General features: G+C 41.2%; 4 protein-coding genes across 7 annotated transcripts; 2 read left to right on the top strand and 2 right to left on the bottom strand.

Annotated features, from left to right (window-relative positions):
- Positions 1-89: 89 nt before the first annotated feature.
- Positions 90-1,467, bottom strand: LOC135435174 (putative serine/threonine-protein kinase STE20-like). Its single transcript, XM_064692092.1, has one exon. The coding sequence runs from the start codon at positions 1,403-1,405 to the stop codon at positions 359-361; it is 1,047 nt and encodes a 348-aa protein (XP_064548162.1). The 5' UTR covers positions 1,406-1,467; the 3' UTR covers positions 90-358.
- A 60-nt stretch (positions 1,468-1,527) lies between these two features.
- On the top strand, positions 1,528-3,009 carry Tmem43 (Transmembrane protein 43). Its single transcript, XM_064692090.1, has 2 exons — positions 1,528-2,535; positions 2,671-3,009. The coding sequence occupies exons 1-2, from the start codon at positions 1,620-1,622 to the stop codon at positions 2,880-2,882; spliced, it is 1,128 nt and encodes a 375-aa protein (XP_064548160.1). The 5' UTR covers positions 1,528-1,619; the 3' UTR covers positions 2,883-3,009.
- LOC135435173 (uncharacterized) lies at positions 2,585-4,409 on the bottom strand. The gene has a single exon (XM_064692091.1). The coding sequence runs from the start codon at positions 4,129-4,131 to the stop codon at positions 3,031-3,033; it is 1,101 nt and encodes a 366-aa protein (XP_064548161.1). The 5' UTR covers positions 4,132-4,409; the 3' UTR covers positions 2,585-3,030.
- A 170-nt stretch (positions 4,410-4,579) lies between these two features.
- Positions 4,580-22,430, top strand: pbl (epithelial cell transforming 2 pebble). Of its 4 annotated transcripts, XM_064692071.1 has the most exons (12): positions 4,580-5,157; positions 9,316-9,532; positions 16,061-16,196; positions 16,264-16,370; positions 16,871-17,120; positions 17,274-18,656; positions 20,125-20,256; positions 20,321-20,674; positions 20,736-21,677; positions 21,739-21,849; positions 21,914-22,063; positions 22,126-22,430. In XM_064692071.1, exons 1-12 carry the CDS (start codon positions 5,127-5,129, stop codon positions 22,252-22,254), a joined length of 3,942 nt encoding a protein of 1,313 aa, XP_064548141.1. In that variant the 5' UTR covers positions 4,580-5,126; the 3' UTR covers positions 22,255-22,430. The 4 variants fall into 4 exon arrangements, with proteins under 4 accessions (XP_064548141.1, XP_064548144.1, XP_064548143.1 ...); XM_064692074.1 differs by lacking the exon at positions 17,274-18,656 and having other exon boundaries at positions 4,584-5,157; XM_064692073.1 differs by lacking the exons at positions 4,580-5,157; positions 9,316-9,532 and adding an exon at positions 13,924-13,955.
- The last annotated feature ends 1,455 nt before the right edge of the window (positions 22,431-23,885 follow it).

Below are 23,885 nucleotides of genomic sequence, written 5' to 3'. Positions count from 1 at the left end.
ATGGCGAATAACAAGGCGAACTTACGCATTAGCTTTGGCTTGAATTGAGCAACTAATTAATGGATAATTATAACAAACACAAGAATATGTACTGTAAATAAAGCCACATTTATATTATAGTAAATTATGTGAAATAAATTATGGATTTCAATTGAATCGCATAGCTGACAATTTACAATTTAACAAGCGATACTCCAAAAGTCTAAAATTATATACATTTAACCAATCTAAAGGTCATCAATCAAAACCAGAAAGGCGTGTAAAAAAACTAAAGTTAAAATCAAGTTTATCAACTTGTCTTTTGTCTAAAATCTTGGTTTTGTTTTATTTTAATTATCGTAAGCCAGAATTAAGTTTCTTAAAAATTCCATTGAACATCTTCGCGGCATTCCTGTGCATGATCATCCAGTGGTCCAATGCTTTCGTCGTCTTTTATGGAATTGTTTTGCGTTTCGCTGCGGCATTTCTTGATGTGATCTGAGATGGATACGTGTCGGCATTGCTTGAAAAATGCATGGGTCATTAGCTTTTTGGCGCTCCAACGATTTTCCGCATTTCGATTCAGGCAAATTTCCACGAACTGATGGAAATCGTCGGTGAGCACACGTTGACTGAAAATCTCATATGTTCTTCTTGTTGCTGCATTTTCAAATGGCATTTTACCCTGGTCATCCAGCAGCATGGTATACGTTGATCTGTCTAGGAGGGATGGCACATTTCCGCGAATCTTCTCCGTGTACATGAGCGTGGGCTGAGTTTCCGAATATGGCTGAATACCGTTGGCCATTTCACAGGCCGTTATGCCCACGGAGTATATATCACACTTTTCGGTAAAACCATGGACGTTTTGATCTAGGACTTCCGGGGCTGCCCAATTTAAATTCTTCTCGTGGGAGATGCCATGTAGGACCGGTTTCTTTTTGCCGTGTTTTATAAAGCTGCGGCTCTCGTGGAAATTCGATAATACTGCTTTCTGGCTATCTAATAATATATGATGGGCTCTCACGGATCCGTGGACAAAGTCATTCGTGTGTATGTACATGAGGGCGGAGAGGACATCCTTAAAGATCAATGCTATCAGAGGCTCTGGAAGTCCGTTCGTAAAAATGCTTTCAAGTAAAATTTGGCACGTTCCAAAGCACATATACGGATACAGGACATATACATCGCTGTCCACAATAAAACTATGGAGTATTTTATTGATATTTGGATGCTGGAATTGACGACAACATTGTATCTCGGCGAAGAGTCGTTTTAATTCTGCATCATCGTCCTGTTCCAGCGAAAACTTTTTAATAACTACAACACGATCGTTGACAGCACAATTTGCCTTATAGACCGAACAGAATTTTCCATGTTTAAATGCTTTTGTGAATTGATAATCAGTTAAACTATTGCTGCACATTATTATTTCAATTTGTAATATTTGGCTGGATGTTCGAATGCTTGAATTTCGAATTTCGAACAGCTGACATTGACAGCTGTTGCTTTGACGGCGTTGCCCTGGCAAATTGGCGGCCTCTGATTTGCACAATTTGTATTGAGGGGGAATTGTCGGCACAGCATTTATTGCTGTTTATTTATATTTTTAAATGCTAACCGAACGGTAAACATTGCACATGGCCACATTAAGCGAAACATTTCGTGCCCACTGGCTAATCGCGACCTTTGGCCTGGGCCTGTTCATAGCCGGCTCCAGTGTACTCTATTGGAACGAGGGACGCGCGGTGCACACAATGCTGGCCCTGGATGAGGCATACGCCGACATCTACTCCATGCAGTTCACCGAGGAGGAGCAGGACCTGAGCTTTGAGAATCGCATTGTGCATCTATCAGGGCCCATCATATGTGGCGAACCGCTCACCGAACCGGACTATAACATACAGCTGATGGCGGTCAAGCTCAGGCGGCGCGTCCAAATGTACCAATGGGTGGAGGAGTCGGTCGAGCATCACTTTGGCGAGAGCGTGGGCACCGAGGCCGATTCACGTACCTATTACTATACGCGCGAGTGGCGCGACAAAATCGTCGACTCGCGCAACTTTTACAATCGTCATGGACACACGAATCCGCAGCGTTTTCCCATCGAGAGCGCTGTTCAGGTGGCCGATGCCGTCTACATTGGCAAATACGAGCTTGGCGCCCAGGTGAAGAACAAGTTCAATAACTACCATGAGTTAACCTCGGATATCAGGCCGGACGATAGCGGCATCAAGCTGCATCTGGGCCTGTACTATCACACCGACGATGTGTTCAATCCCGAAGTTGGCGATCTGCGCATACTCTTCACCTACGCGGGCATGGAGGGTGAAATGTATAGCGTGGTGGGCAGGCTTCAAGGCAACAAGCTGGAGCCATATATCACAACACGCGGTGTGCCCGTACTGCTCGTTTATCCGGGCGAGATCAGTGCCCTGGAGGTGTTCCGCCTGGAGTATCGCGCCCAGGTGCTGCACACTTGGTGGTGGCGCTTCATCGGCTGGCTGCTGATCTTCTTTGGCGTCAACTGTAATACAAAGCTGCTGCGGGTCATATGTAAGTACCTGGCCTGGAAGAGTTTCAAAGATTCCAAAAACGGAACAAATCTCTTATCGAACTTTTATACAAGCTATATACTACTAGAATACATATAGGGCAACTATGTATAATAATGTTATCCTGTGCTTGCAGTGCTTCGCGTGCCGCTGCTGATTGCTTTGGCGCCGGATTCGCATTACCCGGTGACTGGAAATTTCCTAATCGCCTTCTCGCTGGCGCTGACCATCGCTGCCGTGGCCTGGATCCTGCATCGTCCTGTGATTGGCGCCTGCCTATTTCTGGCCGGCGCCTCGCCCTATGTATGGCTAACACGCAATATTGTGGATTATCAGCGCGTGGATTGAGCTGTGCCGCATCCCAAAAAACCAAATCAGGTTCATGTAACTATTTACAAAGATTATTTGTCTAGCTTTTTGTCTGTGCCATGTGTTGTCTGCGTCATCTGCCAATAAAAAACTGAGTAACACTTAATGCTATCTCATATTCCTAATCTTAGAACTCTCTAATGCCCGGATTCGTCGGCTCGTTGAGCGGTGTGGCTGCGCCGGCACTGGGCTTTGGTGTCGACTCGGAGGAGGTGTGCACACTGGGGCTCTGCGACTTATCCTGCTCCTCGTGACAGGCTGCCGGCTCCTCGAAGCGCACATAGGGCTCAAAGCTGTTGTTGATCTGGACGGAACCGCGATGCAGGTTGTTGGACTCCGCCTCAAAGAGTATCTCATTGATGAAGCGCTCGGCGAGCAGACGCTGCTCGCGCGGCAAACGTTTCAGCTTATGCGTCCAGGTGCGCGCAATTGACTCCTCCTCGGGATAAGTTCCAGCCAGATATTCGCAGGCAATGTTGAGCAGCTCGTCCGTGTTATGTGTGCTCACTGTCGTCGTAGTCGAGGCGTTGTTCGCGTTGCTGCTGCAGGGCGGCGTCTGCCGCGCCCTCTTTGGGGTCGTGTAGTCGCCCTGCGAATGGGGCGGCTGGTGCATCAGGCCCGATGATGGCGGCGGCGGCGGCGGTGGTGGCAGTGGATCCACCTTTTGCACATGCCCAAACGATTTGTGAAACATTTCTGTGATGTTCGGTGTCTGTCCAGCCCCGCTGCGATATGGATAATGTAACACGGACGCACTGCCGCTGCTGCTGTTGGCATGCTGTTCCATGAAGGCCGCCGTCGAGCTGGAGTTCTCGTTAAATGAGAAAGACGGCTCGTTCTTGAAAGTCGGATTAACGGCTAGAAATTTTTCCGTATTGCGTAAAAAGTCGAGCTCTTGAAATGTCCAGCAACGTGGCGTATGGAGGCTGCCCGTGCGCATAGCGCTCTCCACAACCTTCAGCTCCTTGCGGTAGTTGGTGCGCAGCGTGTTGATCTTCTTCTTGACGTCCTCGACGGTGGCGTCTCGCTTCAGGTAATGATAGATGGGCACCAGGCGCTGATAGGCCTCGGCGCGTTTCTCTCGATTCGTGTAGTCCCGGAGAGAAGTGTCCCAGAGGACGGGCATATCGCGATATGTTTGTATAAAGGCACGCAAGTAGTGGCGATTTTCCTCGGCCCCCGACATTATTTTGATGCTGTGCGTCGGCGGCGGCGGTTGGTGGAGCATTTTTCGAAACCACTTTCAAAAATGCCCACTAATTGGGCGGTAAAAATCGAAAATTCTCGTTTTCTTAGCGAACAAGTGAAAAAATGACAAAATTATGTATGGACCTATTGACGAAATGTCAGTGAGCTGTTGTTGTTGTAGCTGCGCTGGTGGTGGGTTGTTTGACAGATTGCTGGGCATATTGCTACATTGACGTAACTGCGCTTGTGTGTGTGACGTCACAGCAACAAGTGTTGTCCGCTGTTATTTTTGTATTTTTTTTTTCGTGTGGCAGCACTGATGCAGTAATCGAATAAAAGTATTGAAAAATTAAAAAGATATCGATTTTCCTGAACATTGCTGCTTTTACAGTGCCTGTTTGAGTAGAACATGAGTAACATTAACATATTATGTTAGTTTAGTGCCGTAACAGTGCCTTATCGAGTAGAAGAATACGCAGCATTAACATTTATGTAAAATAAAGCGAGACGAACAGCCGTGCGACCGGACGTGTTTGACCGTTGATTTTGATTTTTAATTCCGACGCGCTGCAAAGAAAGCAAACTAAACACGTACAAGGCGCTGTGTAATTATTTGTATACCAATTATAGTACACATTCCTGCAATTAAACGCGTGTATTCAAAGTAAATCATAAACAGGATTGCAAAAAGTGTTAAATAAAAGCGACGCCGCCTGCTGCATTCGATGGAATTCGTATAATGCGTGCGAGCGCTTGTGAATCTACGTAAGTGTGTGTGTAAATTGTGACTGTGGGCGCTTGTCTGTGTTCTTTTGCGCGCCGCTTTTTAATTGACCAAAGCGTTGTTCAATTTAATTGTGCAAAAACAAAGATGCTATGGCATTGGGCATTATTCAAGCAATGAGTAAAACATAGCAAACAAACCGTCATTGAAAAAACAAAGAAAACTAAACACGAAAGCTGTAGAGGTCTGTTTTGTGCGTGCATTAGTGTGAGTGTGTGTGTCTGTCCAAAATTTAATGCAATTCAAACGAAATGGAGACCATCGAGGAGCAATCAAAAACAGGTGAGTCGAAAACGCGAAGGGTGGGGAAACAGCAGCTGTTTTGCCTCGCATCCGCTGTTTGTCTTCTTTTTTTATTTTTTGTATAAATATACATAGATCTATTTTCTCTTTTTTTAATTTTTCAATGTCGCAGGCGCTAAGCACACATAAAAAATGTCACTGCCAGCAAATAAATATCTTGCTAGTACTTTCTTGTTGTAGCTAAAAGAAAAAGTTAAAACGCGTCAGGGAATTTTAAGCTACTTTTAAATTTATTTCGGTGTGAAACATATTTATGTATTGTGAATGGCAGCGGCTCGCGCATAAAAAGAAATGTGCGCTAAATATTTTGCGCCCCTCGCCCCGCAGCGCACTCAACAACCCGGCACTGTACCGAGCTAGCAACAACAACGTCCAAAAGCGCAGCCGCCGCGGCAAAGTTCCTGCCTGGCCGTGCCCGAGCTCTTTAGGGTAGAGAAGGAAACCAATTGCGTACTCTCACCCTCTCTCTCTCTCTCTCTCTGTCACTCTTGTGATCGCTGCTGCTGCTTGTTGTTATTGTTACTAGATCCTAGTGATTTACCTACTACACGTTTGCAGGCTGCTTTCCCTTCTGTCCTTCTTCCCTCTTTCCTGGTATATGCTTAACAGAGACCGCACATGCCAATGTTTTCGGCTGTCGGCTCAATGTTAATGTCATTTTTTACACACACTCGCGCATATGCGAGTATGTGTGCATGTACATGAAGGTCTCTGCGTCTGCGTCGCCGTAGCGGACTGCGTCAAGGCTCTGCCAGCTGACAACGTAATTTTATTACAAGATTCCTCTTTGATGAGTCTATATGACAAAATCTCTAGCAAAATCCCAAACGTGTGCGTGTAGATCCCCAGTATTTTCATTATGCAAATGCCACTCAATTAGTTTTTCATCATGTTTTTGGCAACGGGCCAACGAAAACGAAGTACATGATGAAGAAGAAGCATTTGAGTGACCAGCCAGCGCAGGCAATGGCAGAAGGAAATTCCCAAAGAGCAAATTCTTGCCGTCCGTCATCTCCCTCTATCAGGCCCAAGAACCACCTGTGAGGGTCGTTTCGCACTCTGCCCTTAACTTGCATTTGTATTTGCATTTGTGTCCGTTCGACGGGGGCGCACACCTGTGGCTTCCGCCTGGCTGCGTTCTCGGTTGTTCCCTCAGTTTAGTTGCTGTTCAGAGTTTGATCCTTAAACGTCGCTTCCTCGTCATGTTGCACTTGCCACTTGCAGCGACTTCCCAGCTCACCTTCGGCAAGGGCTGCAACATCACGAACAATTTGGTCACGGTTCGTCGTCATGCCTGGTCCTACTTCACGTACACAGCTCAGGAGGGAGTTAAACAGGCGAATCTTAAACAGGCTGCACTATGTCAGGTGTATGAGGACTTTACAGGTATTTCATTTCTTTGCCAGGGATCATAGGGCTTTGCTCAGGTATGAAAAGGTTAGATTTTGAGATTAGTTGCCAAATGCCAAGAAATGTACTAACAGAAACCATTTTTGAACAACGTAGTTCATTCTCCAGTCTCGAATTCTGCTACGCAGTATGAATAACAATAAATTAAATTGTGAATTAAAATCGAATTTTTAGGAATTTAGCGCTTCCAAACTCAAACAGAGCAGAGAGATATTCTTAATTCAAGCAGAGAATTCTTTATTTTAGCTGAATATACACACAAAATCTGATAATTATATACGTATACCATGCGGAATATAAATTTAAAATAAATGCAATTAGAAGCAGAATTATATAAGATACATTATTGTCTCGATCTGATTATGAAAAATCATATCGCATGAAAAGGCCGCCAGCAATAACATTTAAAAGCTTTTAGTTTAAACATTTGGCTTATAAAATAATTTTATAGGCAATAATATAAAACATTTCTAAAAAGTAAAGAGAAGTAAACTAATTTGAGTATTGTATTTTATAAAGCTTATAAAGTCTTGAATTAAAAGTAACTATTTGTGGGACAAGCTTTATCCTAAAAATCATTAAATTAACAGAATATTATTTTATTCCTATTTAGAAATAGGAACTCAAAAAATCTTCCTTATTTTCTACAAATAACTTAGCTAACATTTAATCTTTTTATTACTTTTTTTTTTAAATTTGCGTAGAGTTCAGTTTAACGTACACATATTATACAAAATATGTTTTCCCATTTCTTGAGAATGTAATTGAAACAAATTTCTTTGTGCATTAGAAGTTGCCACAGCATATCGTATTATTGAATTCTTAGGCTTTTAATAATAATTTGAGACTTGTGCCATGTACATAAATAGTGTCCACCCGCTCCGGGCTACTTTCGCAGTTGTTGTTAGGACAAGTGTTTCACTTGATATTATTACTTCGATAATTGCACTGCAGCCCATTTTTTGTTTTACTGACTTGGCTAACAGCAGCAAAAACAATAAAAAAAAAAACGGGCCATTAGTGCATGTCATGCAATGCATTCCACAGCCAAAGGTGTAAACTTTATAAACACAACAAAATATTTGACGGGTAATGCCCATAAATTTCCATTGTAAAAATGAGTTATTCTAAAAATTCCATGCGTCATGTGGCGACAACAGAACACATGCAACTCCTGCCCATCCCCCACAGGGCGAGGGGGAGCATCTGTATGGAAAGCAGCGTGTCTGAACTTTTCTCAATTGCACAAGTGGCGATGTCTGCCTCTGCCTCGTCTCGAGCGGCAGAGATACAAAAGCGCAATTGGCATCAGTTACAGCTGCACAATTCTGGATAAAATTAATGCACAAATACAGTAGCTGGGTGTGTGTGTGTGTGTGTGTGGAGAGGTTAGGGGGTGTGTGTGTGTGTGTGTGTACAGGGGCTGGTGGAAAATTTGTATGCACTTGAACCATTTTGTAGCGCTCGTGTGGGTGGGTGGTTCTGTATGGTTGGCGGCGGCTGCATTTTCTTTCTTGTTTTTGCATTTTTCGGCATGCCAGAACTAAGATGGCAATGATCTGAAGGTCACAGCGGGGGGGTGGTTGGGTGGCGCGTACACGACAACAACAAACAATAACAAAAATAATAATAATAGTAATAATAATAGACAGCAATCAGCACTTGGCGATCGCAATTAAAATTGATGTCAACAGCTCACAAAATTGCGGCTAAATGATCGACGTCGACATCGACATCGACTCTGCCCTTCAGTTGCTGCTGATGTGAATGCTGCAGATGCTCGCAGAGATCCTCCACTTGCTTCTATTTCGTCTTGCAATTGATTTGTTTTGTTTTTGCGCAAAAGTTTCGCGCCCTCCTGGCTTTTGTTGTGCGCCTTCACAGCTCGCCATTTGCATAAACAAACAAAAACTGATGGCCATAAATCATAGCGCCAAACTTTGAATACGCTCACCTCTCTCCTCATCCTCCTCCTCCTCCACCTTCACTCTTGAACAAAGTGTACTTAAAATTTAGTGGGCTGTTTGCGCCAAAAGTACTTAAGAGGGCGTGTGCGAGGGTTGAAGGCGATGTTGCTGAAGTGCTCATCAATTATACAAATCACATGTTTAAATGTATATCAAATGCAGCTCCTCTGCCTTGTGAAGCACTTAGTTTCTTTCGTTTCTATCATCAAGCTCAACTCATTGAAAGAAATTAAGTAAGCTAAGAAAAATAATATTCTATAGAACTTAACCTAGATTTCTCTTCGCGTATTGTGTAGTTAAGTGCAAATAATATAAAAATATTTCTAAATAAATAGAAATAGACAACATGAAGGGAATATGCACTCAAAATTATAACTCTTGCATGAAAATCACTTTAAAGTTTAACATTTTTTAATTTATAACCAATTACAGAGTATATATATACCCTAGGTGCGATTACTAAAAGAAGTAATGCAAATCTAGAATTAACGTTTTATAAATGTAAAACCTATTTACAGAGTATATCAAAGTCAAATTCAGTTTTCTTCCGCATAACTTTATAAACGGAAGATAAAAAGATTTAACCCATACAGATAATTTTATATACTTAAACAGACTCAATTACTAAACAACACGTCCACGAGTTGTGTCGCCTGACTGTGCCCTGCACACTTAAGCCATATAATCTTTGTTCTATATATAGAGACTAGACGAGAGTAACATACTAATGCCTTGTGTCATACCCATTCTCCATCTGCAGAAATGTCCATTATGTCAAAGCTGCCCACACGCATCTGCCTGGTGGGCGAGGCTGGCAAAGATGCGGACACGCTGCAGGCAGCCGAGAGCTTTGGCATGCCTGTCATCCAGTCGGAGACCGGTCTGGACATCATCAATGATATGGATTGGCGCACTTTCTATGTGCTGCAGGACTTCGAGGACGAGATCTTCGACACAATACACAAACAAAAGGAATGGTAAGTGTTCCCACTAGCAACTAGATCTATGTTTATCTATAAATACGAACTTAAATTGGACAAGACGCGACATGACGCCACAGAATGCCACGAGTAAAGCGGCAACAGCAGCCAAATTTGAAATTTAGACATACGCATGTGCTGACTATCCCAAAAAAAAAACATGCACCGAACGGGGGTAGCAGGGGCCACCCCCACCGAAATGTTGTGGTAGATTGACAGCGCCAAAAACGGGGACAATTCACCCTTCCCATTTGCATACCCTATAAAAATCGATTTTATAGCGTCAAATGGGTATTATTATTATGGGGGTTGCAAATAAAAGACAGTCGCTGGTTCGAAGCACACTTTGAACCAACACCCTGCCTTTAGGTTTGGTTGGTAAATCCGAACTTTCACGTTCTTTAATCCAGGCTTTAACTTTGACAGTTGTGCAAGCCTTACTATTTTCAATATCTTATATCTATATTTATCAATATAACATCTAGCTTAAATTTGCATCTACCAAATATGGATAAATCCATTTTTGAAAAAGATATAGGTTGGACCAGGTTTGGTTTGATTTGGGTTCGGTTCATAGTTAAAAATGAAATGGAATTTTTGGGTCAAATCAATTTGGTTTTAAAATGTATATAGTGTACCAATAATGTCTTCGTACTATTGTACTATTTGACTATTATTAAACTTTATTTATCAAAAGAAAATTATCAAAAAAGTTTAAAAAACAAAAGTTATAAATAAGAAAAACAACAAAAAGGTACGTTTTGGCTCCAATTAAGTATTCGTAAACTAAAACTATTTTCTTTAGAAAAACTTTTAAAAAACTAGATAAAAATGAATTTATCATAATTTAATATTTGGTAGGGTAAGCTCTACTTTAAATAACAGCTTTAATTCAATTTGACGTGGACATAAAAGTTTTTCGATTTAAGTTTGGTTAATTGTTGTCCAATTTTCTTTCAATACCTTCAATATTCTTTGTTAACTTGGATTTCGAGCTAATGTGGTGATTCTAAGCACAATAAACAAATTGTTAAGAAAAGTAAGACACAATGTAAACTAAGCAGGTTTGTTTAAGCTCCAAAGAGTTCAAATAATATATATCACATTTAATAGTTCGTAGGGCTTAAAATATATGATAGTAAAAAGGGAATATTGGAGAGCATTAGGTAAGCACGATATGCATACATATTTCCACTCATAATCAATAACTGAATCCATATTTGTTTTGCCTGCCCAACTTTTTCTTGCCCACCATTGATTGCAGGGTATAAACCGTTCGTATTACCCTCGCCAGAAGCATTCTAACATAGTTTTTTCTGCAAATTTGCTACAAATTGTTGTCAAATTTGAGACTTGCGGCATTAGGCGACACGCTTGATTAATTTACCCGCTGCGCAGTAATATGGCAACATTCAAATTAAACAACAACAACAATAATAACTTTAACAACACAAAACACAAAAAACATGCACGGACTGCCTCATTAGAGATTAACAATAATAATTTTTTTGTTTTATATTTATTTACGATCATTTCCAAGGTCAACAAATGCGTTTGTTGTGGGCAAGTTTCTTGGCTTGCAGATTGTGGCAAAGCATCAGGCATCAGGCATGGGGCATGGGAAAAGGGGGGCAGGGCGGCGTTTCTATTGCCTGTTTTGCTACGCTTTCATGTTCAACATCAGTTTTTCTTCGCCTTTTTTTTCGCACAAAACATGTAAAGAGCAAAGAAAGAGAAACGGAAGCCAGAAGAGGCACCTCCGACATAGAGAATTACGCGTATTATTTATTTGCCAAAATTTCATTCATGTTTCGACTGTTTGTTTTCGTTTTCTACATTTTTCTCGTTCTCTTTTTTTTTATTTTTTTGCACATAAAATTGTTTTTAGTTAGGACTAAATATATAAGTGTATAATTTTTTATGGCATTTTGCTCAAAATAAATTCATCATAATTCTCATAAATAGTTGCCAATTAGCTAAGAATAATATTTAAATAATATTATTTGACGTTGCAAGCATAAAGAGAGCTTAGTCACTATTTTTGTCTATTGAAGAATTTGAGTCTTATAAACCATTCATGGATATGAGTTAGTGAATACTATGAATACAGCTGCGGTTTATGATTTACGCAGGTGGAGCCAAAGTAAATAGTTAGGAATGATATTTACACGATATTATATTGTATGTATAGGATAAATTTGAATTCAAAGCTGAAGAAGAAGCAAATAACATCTGCTGCGTTCTGCCTGCTGCAAACACAATCAAAAGAAAATTGAATGATAAATTATATAATATACTATATATTTTAATAGTATTCGTTCTAAGATTCAGTTTTATGGGGCTTTTAAATTAAAATGCCTTAAGCATTTATGCTTTAATTTCTGTTCATTTATAATTTTTGGATGCTTTTTCGCACACTGCAATACACGAATTTCATTGCATAAACATTTCGGAACTCTTATAATTTCAACATATTGTAGACTTGTGTGTACCTACCCTTCACATATATTCACATATATGTACATACATATGTACATATACATTCATTGAACGCTACTTAACCTCCATCTACGCCTTCTGTTCCCAATTAAAGTGAAGCCTTTCCAAAGAAGGCCGTGCTATATGTGATATTACAAATGTATGTGCTGTTATATAATTCATAGGAACTTTTTGGTGCTTCCCGCGAAAAGCCAAGTAAAGGGAAAAATATTGAAGCAGCTGTTGAGAAAATTCCCTGAATGGCTTTTGAGAATTGCTGCATTCACAGACTCGAGACACTTAACGGCCACTTAAACTCGCAAAAATGATGCCAAAAAGATCTTGTTAATTGCTACACGCCAACATTTGCTATAGATTCAAAGTACATATATACTATGTATATGTGTAGTTAAAAGTACTTTCAGATAAACATATATGATTGTATATAAAGCCAAACTGAATCATAGGAATTCGCCTGCATTGTGTTCCCGTTGGGGGAATTGCCTATTTTGGGGCGCTTTCATTCATCGACTAAAACTCATAAAATCAAAAATAAAATTAAAAAAAAATAAAATAAACAAAATTTAATGAAAATTTGCCCAACACACATGACAATTTTTGGTTGAGGAATTTGTTAAGTCGAAAAGTTTGCGTACTTCCAATGAAATCGAAATGAATCGCTCGCGTTGTGATTGCAGAGGTGGTCGTTTATTGGCGCGGGGGTGTGTAGTGGGAGGGGGGGGGGCGTCAAAGCTGCGGGAGTTGCGTCATATTGCAGCAATCGTTTGGCGCCAAGATTCTATAAAAAATGTTTTATATGGAACACCACGATGTCAAGTCGCGTAGAAAGTGTGAAAAGCGTCGCCAACAAGTCGGAAATTCTTGACAAACAACAACAACAAAAAAGAGAACACAAATCGCAGAAAATATAAATATACTATATACATTTTTATTATATTTTTTGATATATCTTTGTATATGTACAGCCCCACAGTGCGTGTATATAATTTATAAGTTTTCAGTATGGCAAATTAATTGTGTGTGATGGTGGATGGGGGGAGGGGGAGGGGTTATGGTTGGAAGGGGACAGTACTCAACGCGTTGCTGTCATTGACTGTTCTATAGTTTTGACCCTCGCAAAGTTCGAGTGGTTGTGGGCAGGCAGGCAGGCGGTGTGTGGGGTAGGGTAGGGTAGAGCCAAAGATCAGCGCACTTTACAAGCAACAAGTTCTTCATGGAGTGTCCAATGGTCCATAAACACATACATTCATCCAATTTGGAGGTCGGCTGCGGCTCATCTTTCAACTGGAGAGCACGCGCTGCGCATTTTTGTGCTTTGACTAAGCTGTGCGCTTGGGTTTTCCTTGGTTTTCACATTGATTGTTCTACGAAATGCCTATGAAATGTGTGCATACGTATATACATTTTATATGTCAAATATTTGCATAAATTCACCTGTCACCGAATCCCCGCCCATGCCCGACCGCTTTCCTCTGGCGCTCTGTTTACCGTTTTGTCATCTGGCTCGTGGGTTCTCTCTGCCGTTCAATGTTTGCGCAGCTTACAGCGAATGTGTGTGCGTGTGTGAGTGTGTGGCATTTGGCACTTGAGTGTGTGCCATCAAGTGGCATTTTCTATTTCCACAATTTTTCATTCCATTGCGTTCCGCAGCTGCCGCCGCCGCCGCCGTCGACGTCGACGCTCGGCATTTGGCTCAATCATTTTCCCCAGGCCACAATGCGCAACAGTTGTGTTTGTTTAGTTTTAGCTGTGCCGTTAGAATCATCAAACCGTTTTTACGTATTTTCCCAATAAATAGAAATATATATTCTCGTTCGTTGTGTCGTGCCACTAAATTTCTTTATACTCTAATTCAGCCTAGGCTGACAAAACTCAACGTTTGTTTAAACATTTGTGCGCTGCATATGGAAACCTATTTGTGGTAAGAATTACAGCGTGAAGGGGTGCGGGCGGGGGTTGTGTGTGTGTGTGTGTAACAAGTGCAAGCAGACTGTGTGAAAGCTGTGAGAAGTCTCGCCTTATCAGGTGAAATTGAAGTGCGTGTCGGTTGTGCTCTGAAACAAGTCTTAAGTTTCCAAATGTATTGTTTCTTCTCTTCCATCTAATTGAAACGAAACGCATTGTGCAATGTGCATGGACTCTAAGATAAAGCCAATTAAGACGGGCCCACAACACAAGCGTGTTACTGGCATAGTTATATGGTCTTAATATTATACAGAATGGCATGATTTTACGTGCTTCTAAGCGGAGATCTTGTGGGTTTCGAAAGATTTGCAGATGGGTTTTGGTGAGCCAAACATCACCTGTGTTAGCTTTAATAAAATACATCTACATACATATTATGCATTTATAGGCGAGTTTCTTTTAACAAATATCTCTTATTTACTATTTTTAATATTTATTTAGTAAACAAGGGATTTGAACTTTGAACCCTAGTTAATTCTTAATATAAATGCGCTAAAATTCTTTCTCATAGAATCGAATCCACTTTAACATAGTTTCCATAAGCTGTATATATACATATATACATACATTATTTTCTTAATAGCTTTTATTTTATGGAAAATGTTCAATGCTTTTCAGCATTTATAGCTTTGGCCAACAAAAACTAGAAAAGAATTTCAGTGAGCGTCTGAATATAAGCAAAGGCCTTTTACAAATTTTGCGTTGAATTTACGAATTAGCTTCTAAAATTGTCACTTGATTATAAAATATTTGTCATTCCACAAACAAGCGGTATTAAGTATTATAATTTATATAATCATTTTTTTGAGTATATATATCAAATATATATTTATATGAAAAAATATTTATCAACTTTACATGATTAATTTATGATTTCTTTTATGCCCAAGTGCCTAGATCAAATAATTTTAATAAATTAAAAATAAAAAGGCTAAAGTAAATTCTTATATAGAATATATAATATATTAATATTAGACGCGTATGTATTTATACACTTTGTTGCTCAAGTAAGATCATTTATTATTAATGTCTCACACATTCTTTAAGAATTCAACTATATTCCAAAGCTGTATTATTTGTACATGCCCCATACATAACATCACCAAAAAGGTCTTAAATGTCTGTTCTTTGAATTCGTTAAGTGTGTCCCTTGTCAATCTTAAGCTTAAGCTATTTCATATGCTTTCACTTATTTATACTTCTTGCCAAAAATAATGTTTCCTGGAATTTTCTGTATTTATATACATTATTTTGATTATGGCTCATTGTTAGCCAAGCATTGAATGGCCGTGTTGCGTATATCCTAGCCACAGCCGAACGCATGAATGAATGATGAATGCAAATGTACATAAATTAATTTCAATATTGTAAAAATATCATAAATACATTTACAGGCAGGCTGGCTGGCAGGCAGACAGGCTGGCCAGGCAGACTCAGTGGGCAGCATCCGCCCACTTCCGCTCGATTGATTTGTTTATGAAAACTTCCGGTACGTGGCCAGTTGGACGCACAGTAGCAGACAGGCAGTACTGTACAGTCAGCCCCCGGGCTGGCATCTGCTTCGTCATAAACAAAAAGCCCTTAAACAAATTGATCGCAGCATGAGTTGTGGTGTTTGGGGTTGCGGTTGCGGTCGGGGTCGGTGGGGCTGTCGGTTGTCGTTGAGGCTCAAGTCAAAGTTCAGTGTTCAGAATTCGTCTGGCTTTTTGATTGTTGTTTACATGCCCAGCAATTGCCACCTGGTCTGGTGTCGTGTGTGTGTCTATGTGTCTCTGTGTGTGTCGCATCGCATCAGACCTGCTCTCAACTGATTGTTAACTTGCAGTCACTCGTGAATGGCCTGTTCGTACGGCTGCTTGACTGTTTCAGTTTCGACTGGAAGCGCCTTTAACCGATCTGCAGAGTCTTGAGTGATATTCGAACAGTTTGATATATGGCTGGCGCGGAGCAATGGCCAAGGTCAATTGGGGGCATTAAAAATTGCCTTGCATAACTCAAAAGTGTGCCACATAAATATTTAATTGTGTTTTCTTCCACCCTTCTTTTACTTCTGCATTGCAGCATTTTGGGTCCACCCGCTTTGAAGTATGCGGCAGAGATGAAACAGACACTGGGCCAGAATACGCGGCCCATTTACAACTATGCAATGCGCGGCGTGGTCACTTGCTTCACGGGCATACGCAAAAAGGATGAGCTGGTGAGTGGGGCAGCAGCCAGTCTATCCGAACGAATACTTTATTAAATATTATTCCTTTCAATTGCAGACTAAACTGGTAAATCTCATACACTCCATGGGCGGTTGCATCAAGAAGGATTTGAATACAAAAACCACGCATCTGATATGCAATCACAGTGGTGGCGAAAAGTATCAGTAAGTATTAAAGTTAAATGATATCAGCTTAAAGCTTTAAACAAACCAAATGACGCGGCTTGCAAAATAATCAACAGTGGATTTAATCTTGTGCATGTGACAAAAAGAAACTGCTAAAATCTTTGTAAAGGTTTGTCATAATAGCTTTAAATGAGATAAGTGTTGTGCACTAACTTAAAGCTTAATTAAAGCTCAAAGCTCAATTCGTCAGCTCGCTCATAAAACCTTTAAATATGATCAATTGTGCTGACTATTTATCTTAAAGCTCTATCAAAGCGCAAAGCTCAATTGTTAATGCAGTCTAAATTTTGTAAAGCTGTTCTGAATGCTGTTCTCTTAAACCAAGATAATTTAATAAAAACTGCATAAAATGTTAAAAATTCGTCAGCTCGTTTATAAAAGGCTTCAAAAAGTATAACCTTTGCTGACTGTTTATCTTAAAGCTCTTTTAAATAATTTGACTAGCATATATTTATGAATTTGCCTTCTCTTCCAAACAGATACGCCAAAACCTTTCGCTTGACGGTGGTGCGTCCCGCTTGGGTTTATGCCGCTTGGTCAGCACGCGATTCATTGGAGTTTGAGGCCACACAGGATAGCTTTACCAAGGCGCATCGTTTAAAGGCATTCGAAGGCCAGAAAATTTGCTTCTTTGGCTTTCCCGCTGAGGAGCATCAACACATGGTCGATGTGCTCTTGGAGAATGGCGGCGTTTGTGCCGAACTGGATGATCCGGAGTGCTCGCATGTCGTGAGTTATCCCTCTACCCCTAAGACCAATTGGGGCAGTTTTCTACTCAATTTTGTATAGTCGTAATTTGCATGCAACTCACTGGCATTTGGCTTAAGCGTTTTGTTGGTTTGTTTGTGTCTTATGGCTGATTTTCGTGTATATATCTTACAGGTGATGCCCAATACGGGCGCTGTCCTTACAAGCACTAGCACTAGCACTACTAGCACTGATACTAACCACAACACTAACACTAAAAACCAAATAAGCAGCAGACCCTGCCACACAGCCACACCCAACCGCAAAACGGACCTAGACTTTGCTGATGTGGACGAACAGCAAGAGAGGGAGGAGGAGGATCAGCTGCAGCAACAGGAGCAGCAGCCTGTGTCTGATAAGGAGAATCAGTCAGATGAACTCGATGACATACATTTTGATGTGCGCTTGTTTGTGGAATCCGGCGATATACAGCAGCCTGAAGAGCTACCGCTGCCCGACTCCGCGGATGAGGAAGATGTTCAGGCCAGTACACCGAAGAGCATCAAGCAACAGCCAAGCATCATTATAACCGCAGGCACGCCCACCAGCTGCAGTGGCAGCCCATCGGCCGCAGATGAGTTTCAGACAAACGCAGAGAGCCTGTCGCCCATATTGATAGCGCCTGCCAAGCTGCTGACCATCGATACAATTAATGAATGCGACATGGAAACGGATGACTTGACGGCAGCCGCTGCCGAGAATGATCTGAAACGGAAACGCGACAGTTTTGACAGCGTCTCGCTGATGTCTGTGGACTCATTTGCTCTGCCCGCGAGCACCAAGAAACCAAAGCTCATACGCACTGGCTCCATAACGCGCACCTTGAAGCGCTCCATGAGTTTCGTGGCCGATCGCACGCCCATCATCAAAACGCTGCGCACACGACGCAGCTCCATTGCCGTTGCGGATGCGTCCACATTTCTGGGCAGCGAGACAATCGAGGCGGATGATTCCATGTGCTCGCTGGCCAGCATTAACAGCACGCTGAACGAATCGATACGGAAACCGGTCAAAGCATTGCGCAGCATTTGCGATCGCATCACGCGCAGCAGCAGTCGCCGTGCGGAGCGCGAGGCCACGCCCGAATGTGGGCCGCTGGACAGCGGCTTCAAGACGCCCAAGGCGCCGTTGCAACGATTTGGCGCTAGCAGCGCCTCGGCCGCCAAGAAAACAGCAAAGCGTCTATTCGGTCCGGTTGGTGGTGGTGCAGGTGGGAGCTGCTCCCTAACATTTTCAACTAACAATGCTAGCAATCCCAACCCCAATTCCAATTCCGATACCAGTACCAATGGTAATGCCCTTGTCAGTGAAACATCCTCTGCAATTGCCTGCTGTGCTGCTGCCACAGCCATGTTGCCCATAAAAGTCACATCATCTATATCAACAACAACAACATCATCAGAATCATCAACTTCAATAACATCATCATTGATCGCTGTGCCAATGGATGCTCCCAAGCTGACAACGTCGACACCGCCGCAGGGCGACTGCAACGCGTTCGCTGCCGATGAGCAAATGGTACTTACATGGATAATAGCCCATTAAAAAAACTTGGAAACGCTTTGAAACGGCACAGCATAAATACTTTGTAGGGCATTGCTATCATGTTTAACTAAAGTCTGTGAATTGCTGCATAAAGAAACTGCTTTGGTTCGAATGATATTGAGTTTAAAGCAGTACTGCTTAAGTTCATGTTAAAAACTGCCACGTGTCAGAGAAACTTTAAAGGGAAGTTTTAACTTTGTTCAACTATCCCAATTCAGCTATATAAGAATTGCAAATTTGACACGTTTCATTTGAACTTTGGCAGCTTCTCAAGTTTCGCTCAATTATTTTTCGCCTTCGTTTATTTGTGCGCAGCCACTTCTCTATTTTGCCAACGCTTCTCGCTCTTCATTTGCATTGAAACATTTTGTGCTATTTATTTACCAAGCTTCAACCAACTTTTGTATATAATATAAAAACAACTCGACGCGCATTTTCAACAATTTTTCAGCTGCTTAACGAGCTGCGGACTTTTTTTGTTTTGCCCCATTTTCAGACCAAATTGGAAACCCAAAACCCCACAACCCATTGAAAAATTAAATTAAATTACATGTTAATTGTTTATGGTTATGTTGTAGTTTAAGTCATAATTTGGGTGCGGTGTTTGAAGTTTTTTTGTTTGTTTTATTTTGGCTTTTTTTAAATATTTCCTCTAATATTACTCTATTCTCCTGTTCTGTTCTGTTTTCCGAGCACACGCAACAACAACAACATGAAAAGCAGCACAATAAATATTGATAAACATTTATTTGCACAACGAATAGCAGCACACGTTCCGCTTGAATAAATGTTAAAAATGCCTTCAAGAATTCCCAAAAAAAAAAATAGTAACAAAAACATAATATACATGAAGTCTGGTCGATCTCGAGTTCTTTAAAGCAAAAAAAAAAGAAGACATTTCTCTTGCTATAGACTAACAAATATTTGCACAAATGTTTCAGTACATTCGATGGCAGGAATTTCGAGATAAACAATTTTATATTTTTACTCTTTCTATTTTTCTACACTTTTGTCTTATGATTTTTGTTTTGCTTGCGATTTTTATGCCCGTTTCAAAGTGCTGCCAAGAATGTGCACTAAAAATGTTTTGTTTGGCCTTTTTTCTTTCTTTCCTTTTTTTGGTTCGACTTGAACACGGAATCAAAAACATATTTGGATTCCGATACAGAATCTCTGTATGAATATTAATAAATAATTTATTGTGCTGCTCTGCTGCTGCTGCTGCTGCTTTTGTGAACTGTACAATAGATTTAATTAGTTGGACGCTTGATTTAAGATTGTATTGAATGCATTTGGCAACAAACAAAACATTTTTATTTTAATCACATTTTTCACATTGCACATTTTCATATCGTTTTTATTGCACGATTATGGCAATAACAATTCATAAACAATTCCTAATTGTACGCTTTTCTTAATTCTCGAATGCGCTGTCGATCAGGTCGTGGACGAGCACACGACTGTGTCGAAGCCGGAGCCCAAGAATCATAATACGCACATTCTGAAATCGGACTGGTTCTGGTATACCATACAGAATGGCTATGCCAACGAGATGGATTATCTATTCGGCGATGTAAGTGCCATAATAAACGTATTTAAAATATATTCCAACCATAATTTTATCGGTTTATATATAGTATTTGGATAGCATTACGAATACGCCGAGCACAGATCGTCGCGATTCGCTGCCCATTAGCTTTAACAAGCGGAAACGGAAGCGTTTCTCACAGCGCATACAATTGGAGGGCACACCCCTGGGCACGGGCAAGCGGCGATCTTCGGTATCGGATGCTGGCCTATTGTCCGTTTCGAATAGCTTCTTTGACTGCACCACCAGTCCCGATAAGCTGGAGAATGATAAGCTATTGCTGCATGTGGAGCCAGAAGCTAGCGAGGCCACGCCCACCAAGAAATCCATGCGATTTAATCACTTTATGGACTTCTTTACCACAGAGTCCAACTATGTGGGTATACTGGATACCATATTGAATGTAGGTAGCCGCTACTGATCCTCATTGAACATGGCTAAAGTCCCCTCTCTTTACCCTGCAGCTGTTCAAGAACAAACTGGATGAGTTGGCCGAAACGAATGATTCGCTGCTGAATAAATCAGAGATCAAGTCAATCTTTGGCAACTTTCTGCCCATACACGAGGTGCATCAGAGCATGCTGGAGCATTTGCGCAAGCTGCATGCCAATTGGCGGGAGGATTGTCTCATCGGGGACATCATTATCCAGCATCGCGATGATCTGATCAAGGCATATCCGCCATATGTGAATTTCTATGAGCAGATGAAGGAACAGCTGCAGTACTGTGATCGCGAATACCCACGCTTCCACGCCTTCCTCAAGATCAACCAAACCAAGCCCGAGTGTGGACGTCAGAGCCTACAAGATCTAATGATCCGACCCGTGCAGCGTTTACCCAGCATTAGCCTGCTGCTGAATGATATACTGAAGCATACTAACAGCAGCAATGCGGATCATGCGCGTCTCGAGGATGCACTGAAGGCCATCAAGCAGGTGACGCTGCACATCAACGAGGACAAGCGGCGCACGGAATCTCGCATGGCCATCTTTGATATATTCAACGATATCGATGGCTGTCCAGCACACTTGGTTAGCTCCAATCGCAGTTTTATCTCCAAATGTGAGGTCAACGAGCTGTCCGATTCACTGAGTGGGCGTGGCGACAGCCTATTGCTCTACTTGTTCTCCGATTCCATAGAGCTATGCAAGCGTCGCTCGCGGGGCTTCAACACGGCCAAATCGCCGAGCACGGCCAAAACGCATAAGCACATAAAACTGATATCGCTGAATACGATACGCTTTGTCATTGATATTACGGACAGTCCGCGTGCCTTTGGCCTGCTGCAGCGTGGCGATAAGGAGAAGCTCTACACCTTTAGTATCATTGACGAGGAAACGGATAAGCTGGTCTATCTTAAAAAGTTGTGCATGCAAATTGCCGCGCACACGTGTCGCACAGATGCTGTGAGTAGTTAAAGAAAGCGTCCAATTTATATAAACTTACTGATGTTCATTTTGTTTGCAGGACAAAATGATGCTGAGTCGCACTTCACTGGAACTGGAGGTGGACATCAGCGATGTAAATGTCAGCACGTTGAGCAAGGCCTTTAAATTGGCTGCAAAAACGCGCCTCAAGGTATGTTGCCTAACAGCTGATCCCATAATGTGATCAATCTAAACGCAATTTTAATTTTTGGCAGGTGGGACGCGCCTTTTCCTTTAACAAAACGCCCAATAAGCTGAAACGTGCGGTATCCACAATGATGACATCGCCGTTTGGCAGCACCAATTCGCTGACGCCCGCCTCGCAGCTGGCACAGATGCGTCTGGCCAGCTGCACCAACATTAATGTGAGTTACTATATAGATATAATATATTCATGTATTTTACTAAATCTATTGCCACATTACAGGAAGTAGCTGATGAGGATTGTGCCAGCATGCGCAGCAGTTCACCATCTACGCAGTCCGAGCTACTGGTCGTGCCGCCGCTCTCTGTGCAGCCAACGCGCAAAAACAAGGCCGTTGTCGGTCGAATTTAGCCAGCGATGCTTGAGTCTGGCCCCGGCTAATGCTCAACTCACCCAATAAGCGTATTCCATATGAACTCTTTAGTAGGCCTTAAGTACGTCTCGAACACTCACTTGTGCCCATGCGTAATCATGACTGTATTGCATACTTTCGATATTCGTAATCTCACAAAAAAACCAAAACAAAACTCACGCGTCCAATCAGTATAAGGTCGTAATTTTAGAATTCTTTTAAGCAATTTTTATTTGTCGCCATTAAATGTTGCGCGCAAATGTTGAAGCGTTTGCGTTGTTTTTGGCGTTCTCGATAATTTATGTATCGCTCAAGTCTGAGCGTAATTGTAAATAGTACTTCTTAATATGTCTATCTATACATATATATATATATATACATATACCATGTCTATAACTTTATGTTCAATGTAATCGTATGTAATATAACTAATCGTATTAGTGACTTGAAATCGCATTCACGCACTGAAAACAAATCGGTTCGATTTCATTATGTTCGGCTTGTCGCCATACTGCTAAAGCTGTGAATGTTTACTGAGTAAATTTTTAAAAAGTATATACATAACGATTAATGTTAACCTCATTCAATTTGTTTGAGACAGGCATCTACAGCATTAAGTTGTATTGTAACAGAGCATGATGGTGATGTTTAAGATTTAATATATAAACAATGACATGAAACTTCAAAACCAATTGAATTTGACTAGAAGAAATGACACGGAGTTCCATGAATCGAATTAATTATAACTGATACTCGCTGGAAAAATAATGGATTCGATTCTGCGGAATGTCAAGAGTACGCAAAGAAACTTTTTTGCAAGATCGGACTTCGTTTAGCCGAGATATGGTCATTTGAAGTTTTTGAAAAATATAAAAATTGGAATATCTCGGGTATTACAAGTCCGATTTCCAATCCGTATACCTTGTTCTACTCGTACGGACCAGGACAATTGCCATTCAAAAATTTCAATTCTAAGATTTGACCAAAATCGACATAAATGGCAAGAGGTAACATCACAATTTTGGCGAAAATCGGCTCGGTTCTGACAACAAGCATTTTTGATTCTAATCTGTTCTCTGGAGTCTCACGAGTACAGAACGGTGAATCTTTCCCGAATCGGACTTCATTTGGCCGAGATATGGACATTTGAAGTTTTTGAAAAATATAAAAATTGGAATATCTCAGGTATTACAGGTCCGATTTCCGAGCCGTTCACCGTGTTCTACTCGTACGGACCAGGACAATCGATTGCCATTCAAAAATTTCAATTCTAAGATTTGACCAAAATCGACATAAATGGCAAGTCATCACAATTTTGGCGAAAATCGGCTCGGTTCTAAAATCAAGAATTGTTGATTCCAATCTGTTCTATAGAGTCTCACGAGTATAGAAAGGCAACTCTCACCCAAATCGGACTTCATTTGGCCGAGATATGGACATTTGAAGTTTTTGAAAAATATAAAAATTGGAATATCTCGGGTATTTCAGGTCCGATTTCCGATCCGTATACCTTGATTTACTCGTACGGACCAGGACTATCAATTGCCATTCAATTTCAATTCTAAGATTTGGCCGAAATCAACATAAATGGCAAGTCATCACAATTTTGGCGAAAATCGGGTAAGTTCTG

The sequence above is a fragment of the Drosophila montana genome, unplaced genomic scaffold (genome assembly GCF_035044405.1).
Source record: "Drosophila montana isolate Dmon_TW-CO22-7 unplaced genomic scaffold, ASM3504440v1 contig_3526_1, whole genome shotgun sequence".
Classification (NCBI taxonomy): Eukaryota; Metazoa; Arthropoda; class Insecta; order Diptera; family Drosophilidae; genus Drosophila; species Drosophila montana.
The sequence above is the reverse complement of the archived record's forward strand: the minus strand, read 5'-3'. Positions and strand labels throughout refer to the sequence as shown.

What these genes read in the sequence shown, in the direction of transcription:
- LOC135435174 (XM_064692092.1), bottom strand. Translation starts at nt 1,405, where the DNA reads ATGTGCAGCAATAGTTTAACTGATTATCAATTCACAAAAGCATTTAAA.
- Tmem43 (XM_064692090.1), top strand. Translation starts at nt 1,620, where the DNA reads ATGGCCACATTAAGCGAAACATTTCGTGCCCACTGGCTAATCGCGACC. An exon ending in AAAGCTGCTGCGGGTCATAT is followed by an intron (nt 2,536 to 2,670) that starts GTAAGTACCTGG and finishes CTGTGCTTGCAG; the next exon opens with TGCTTCGCGTGCCGCTGCTG.
- LOC135435173 (XM_064692091.1), bottom strand. Translation starts at nt 4,131, where the DNA reads ATGCTCCACCAACCGCCGCCGCCGACGCACAGCATCAAAATAATGTCG.
- pbl (XM_064692071.1), top strand. Translation starts at nt 5,127, where the DNA reads ATGGAGACCATCGAGGAGCAATCAAAAACAG. An exon ending in AGTGGTGGCGAAAAGTATCA is followed by an intron (nt 16,371 to 16,870) that starts GTAAGTATTAAA and finishes TCTTCCAAACAG; the next exon opens with ATACGCCAAAACCTTTCGCT. An exon ending in TACTGGATACCATATTGAAT is followed by an intron (nt 20,675 to 20,735) that starts GTAGGTAGCCGC and finishes TTTACCCTGCAG; the next exon opens with CTGTTCAAGAACAAACTGGA.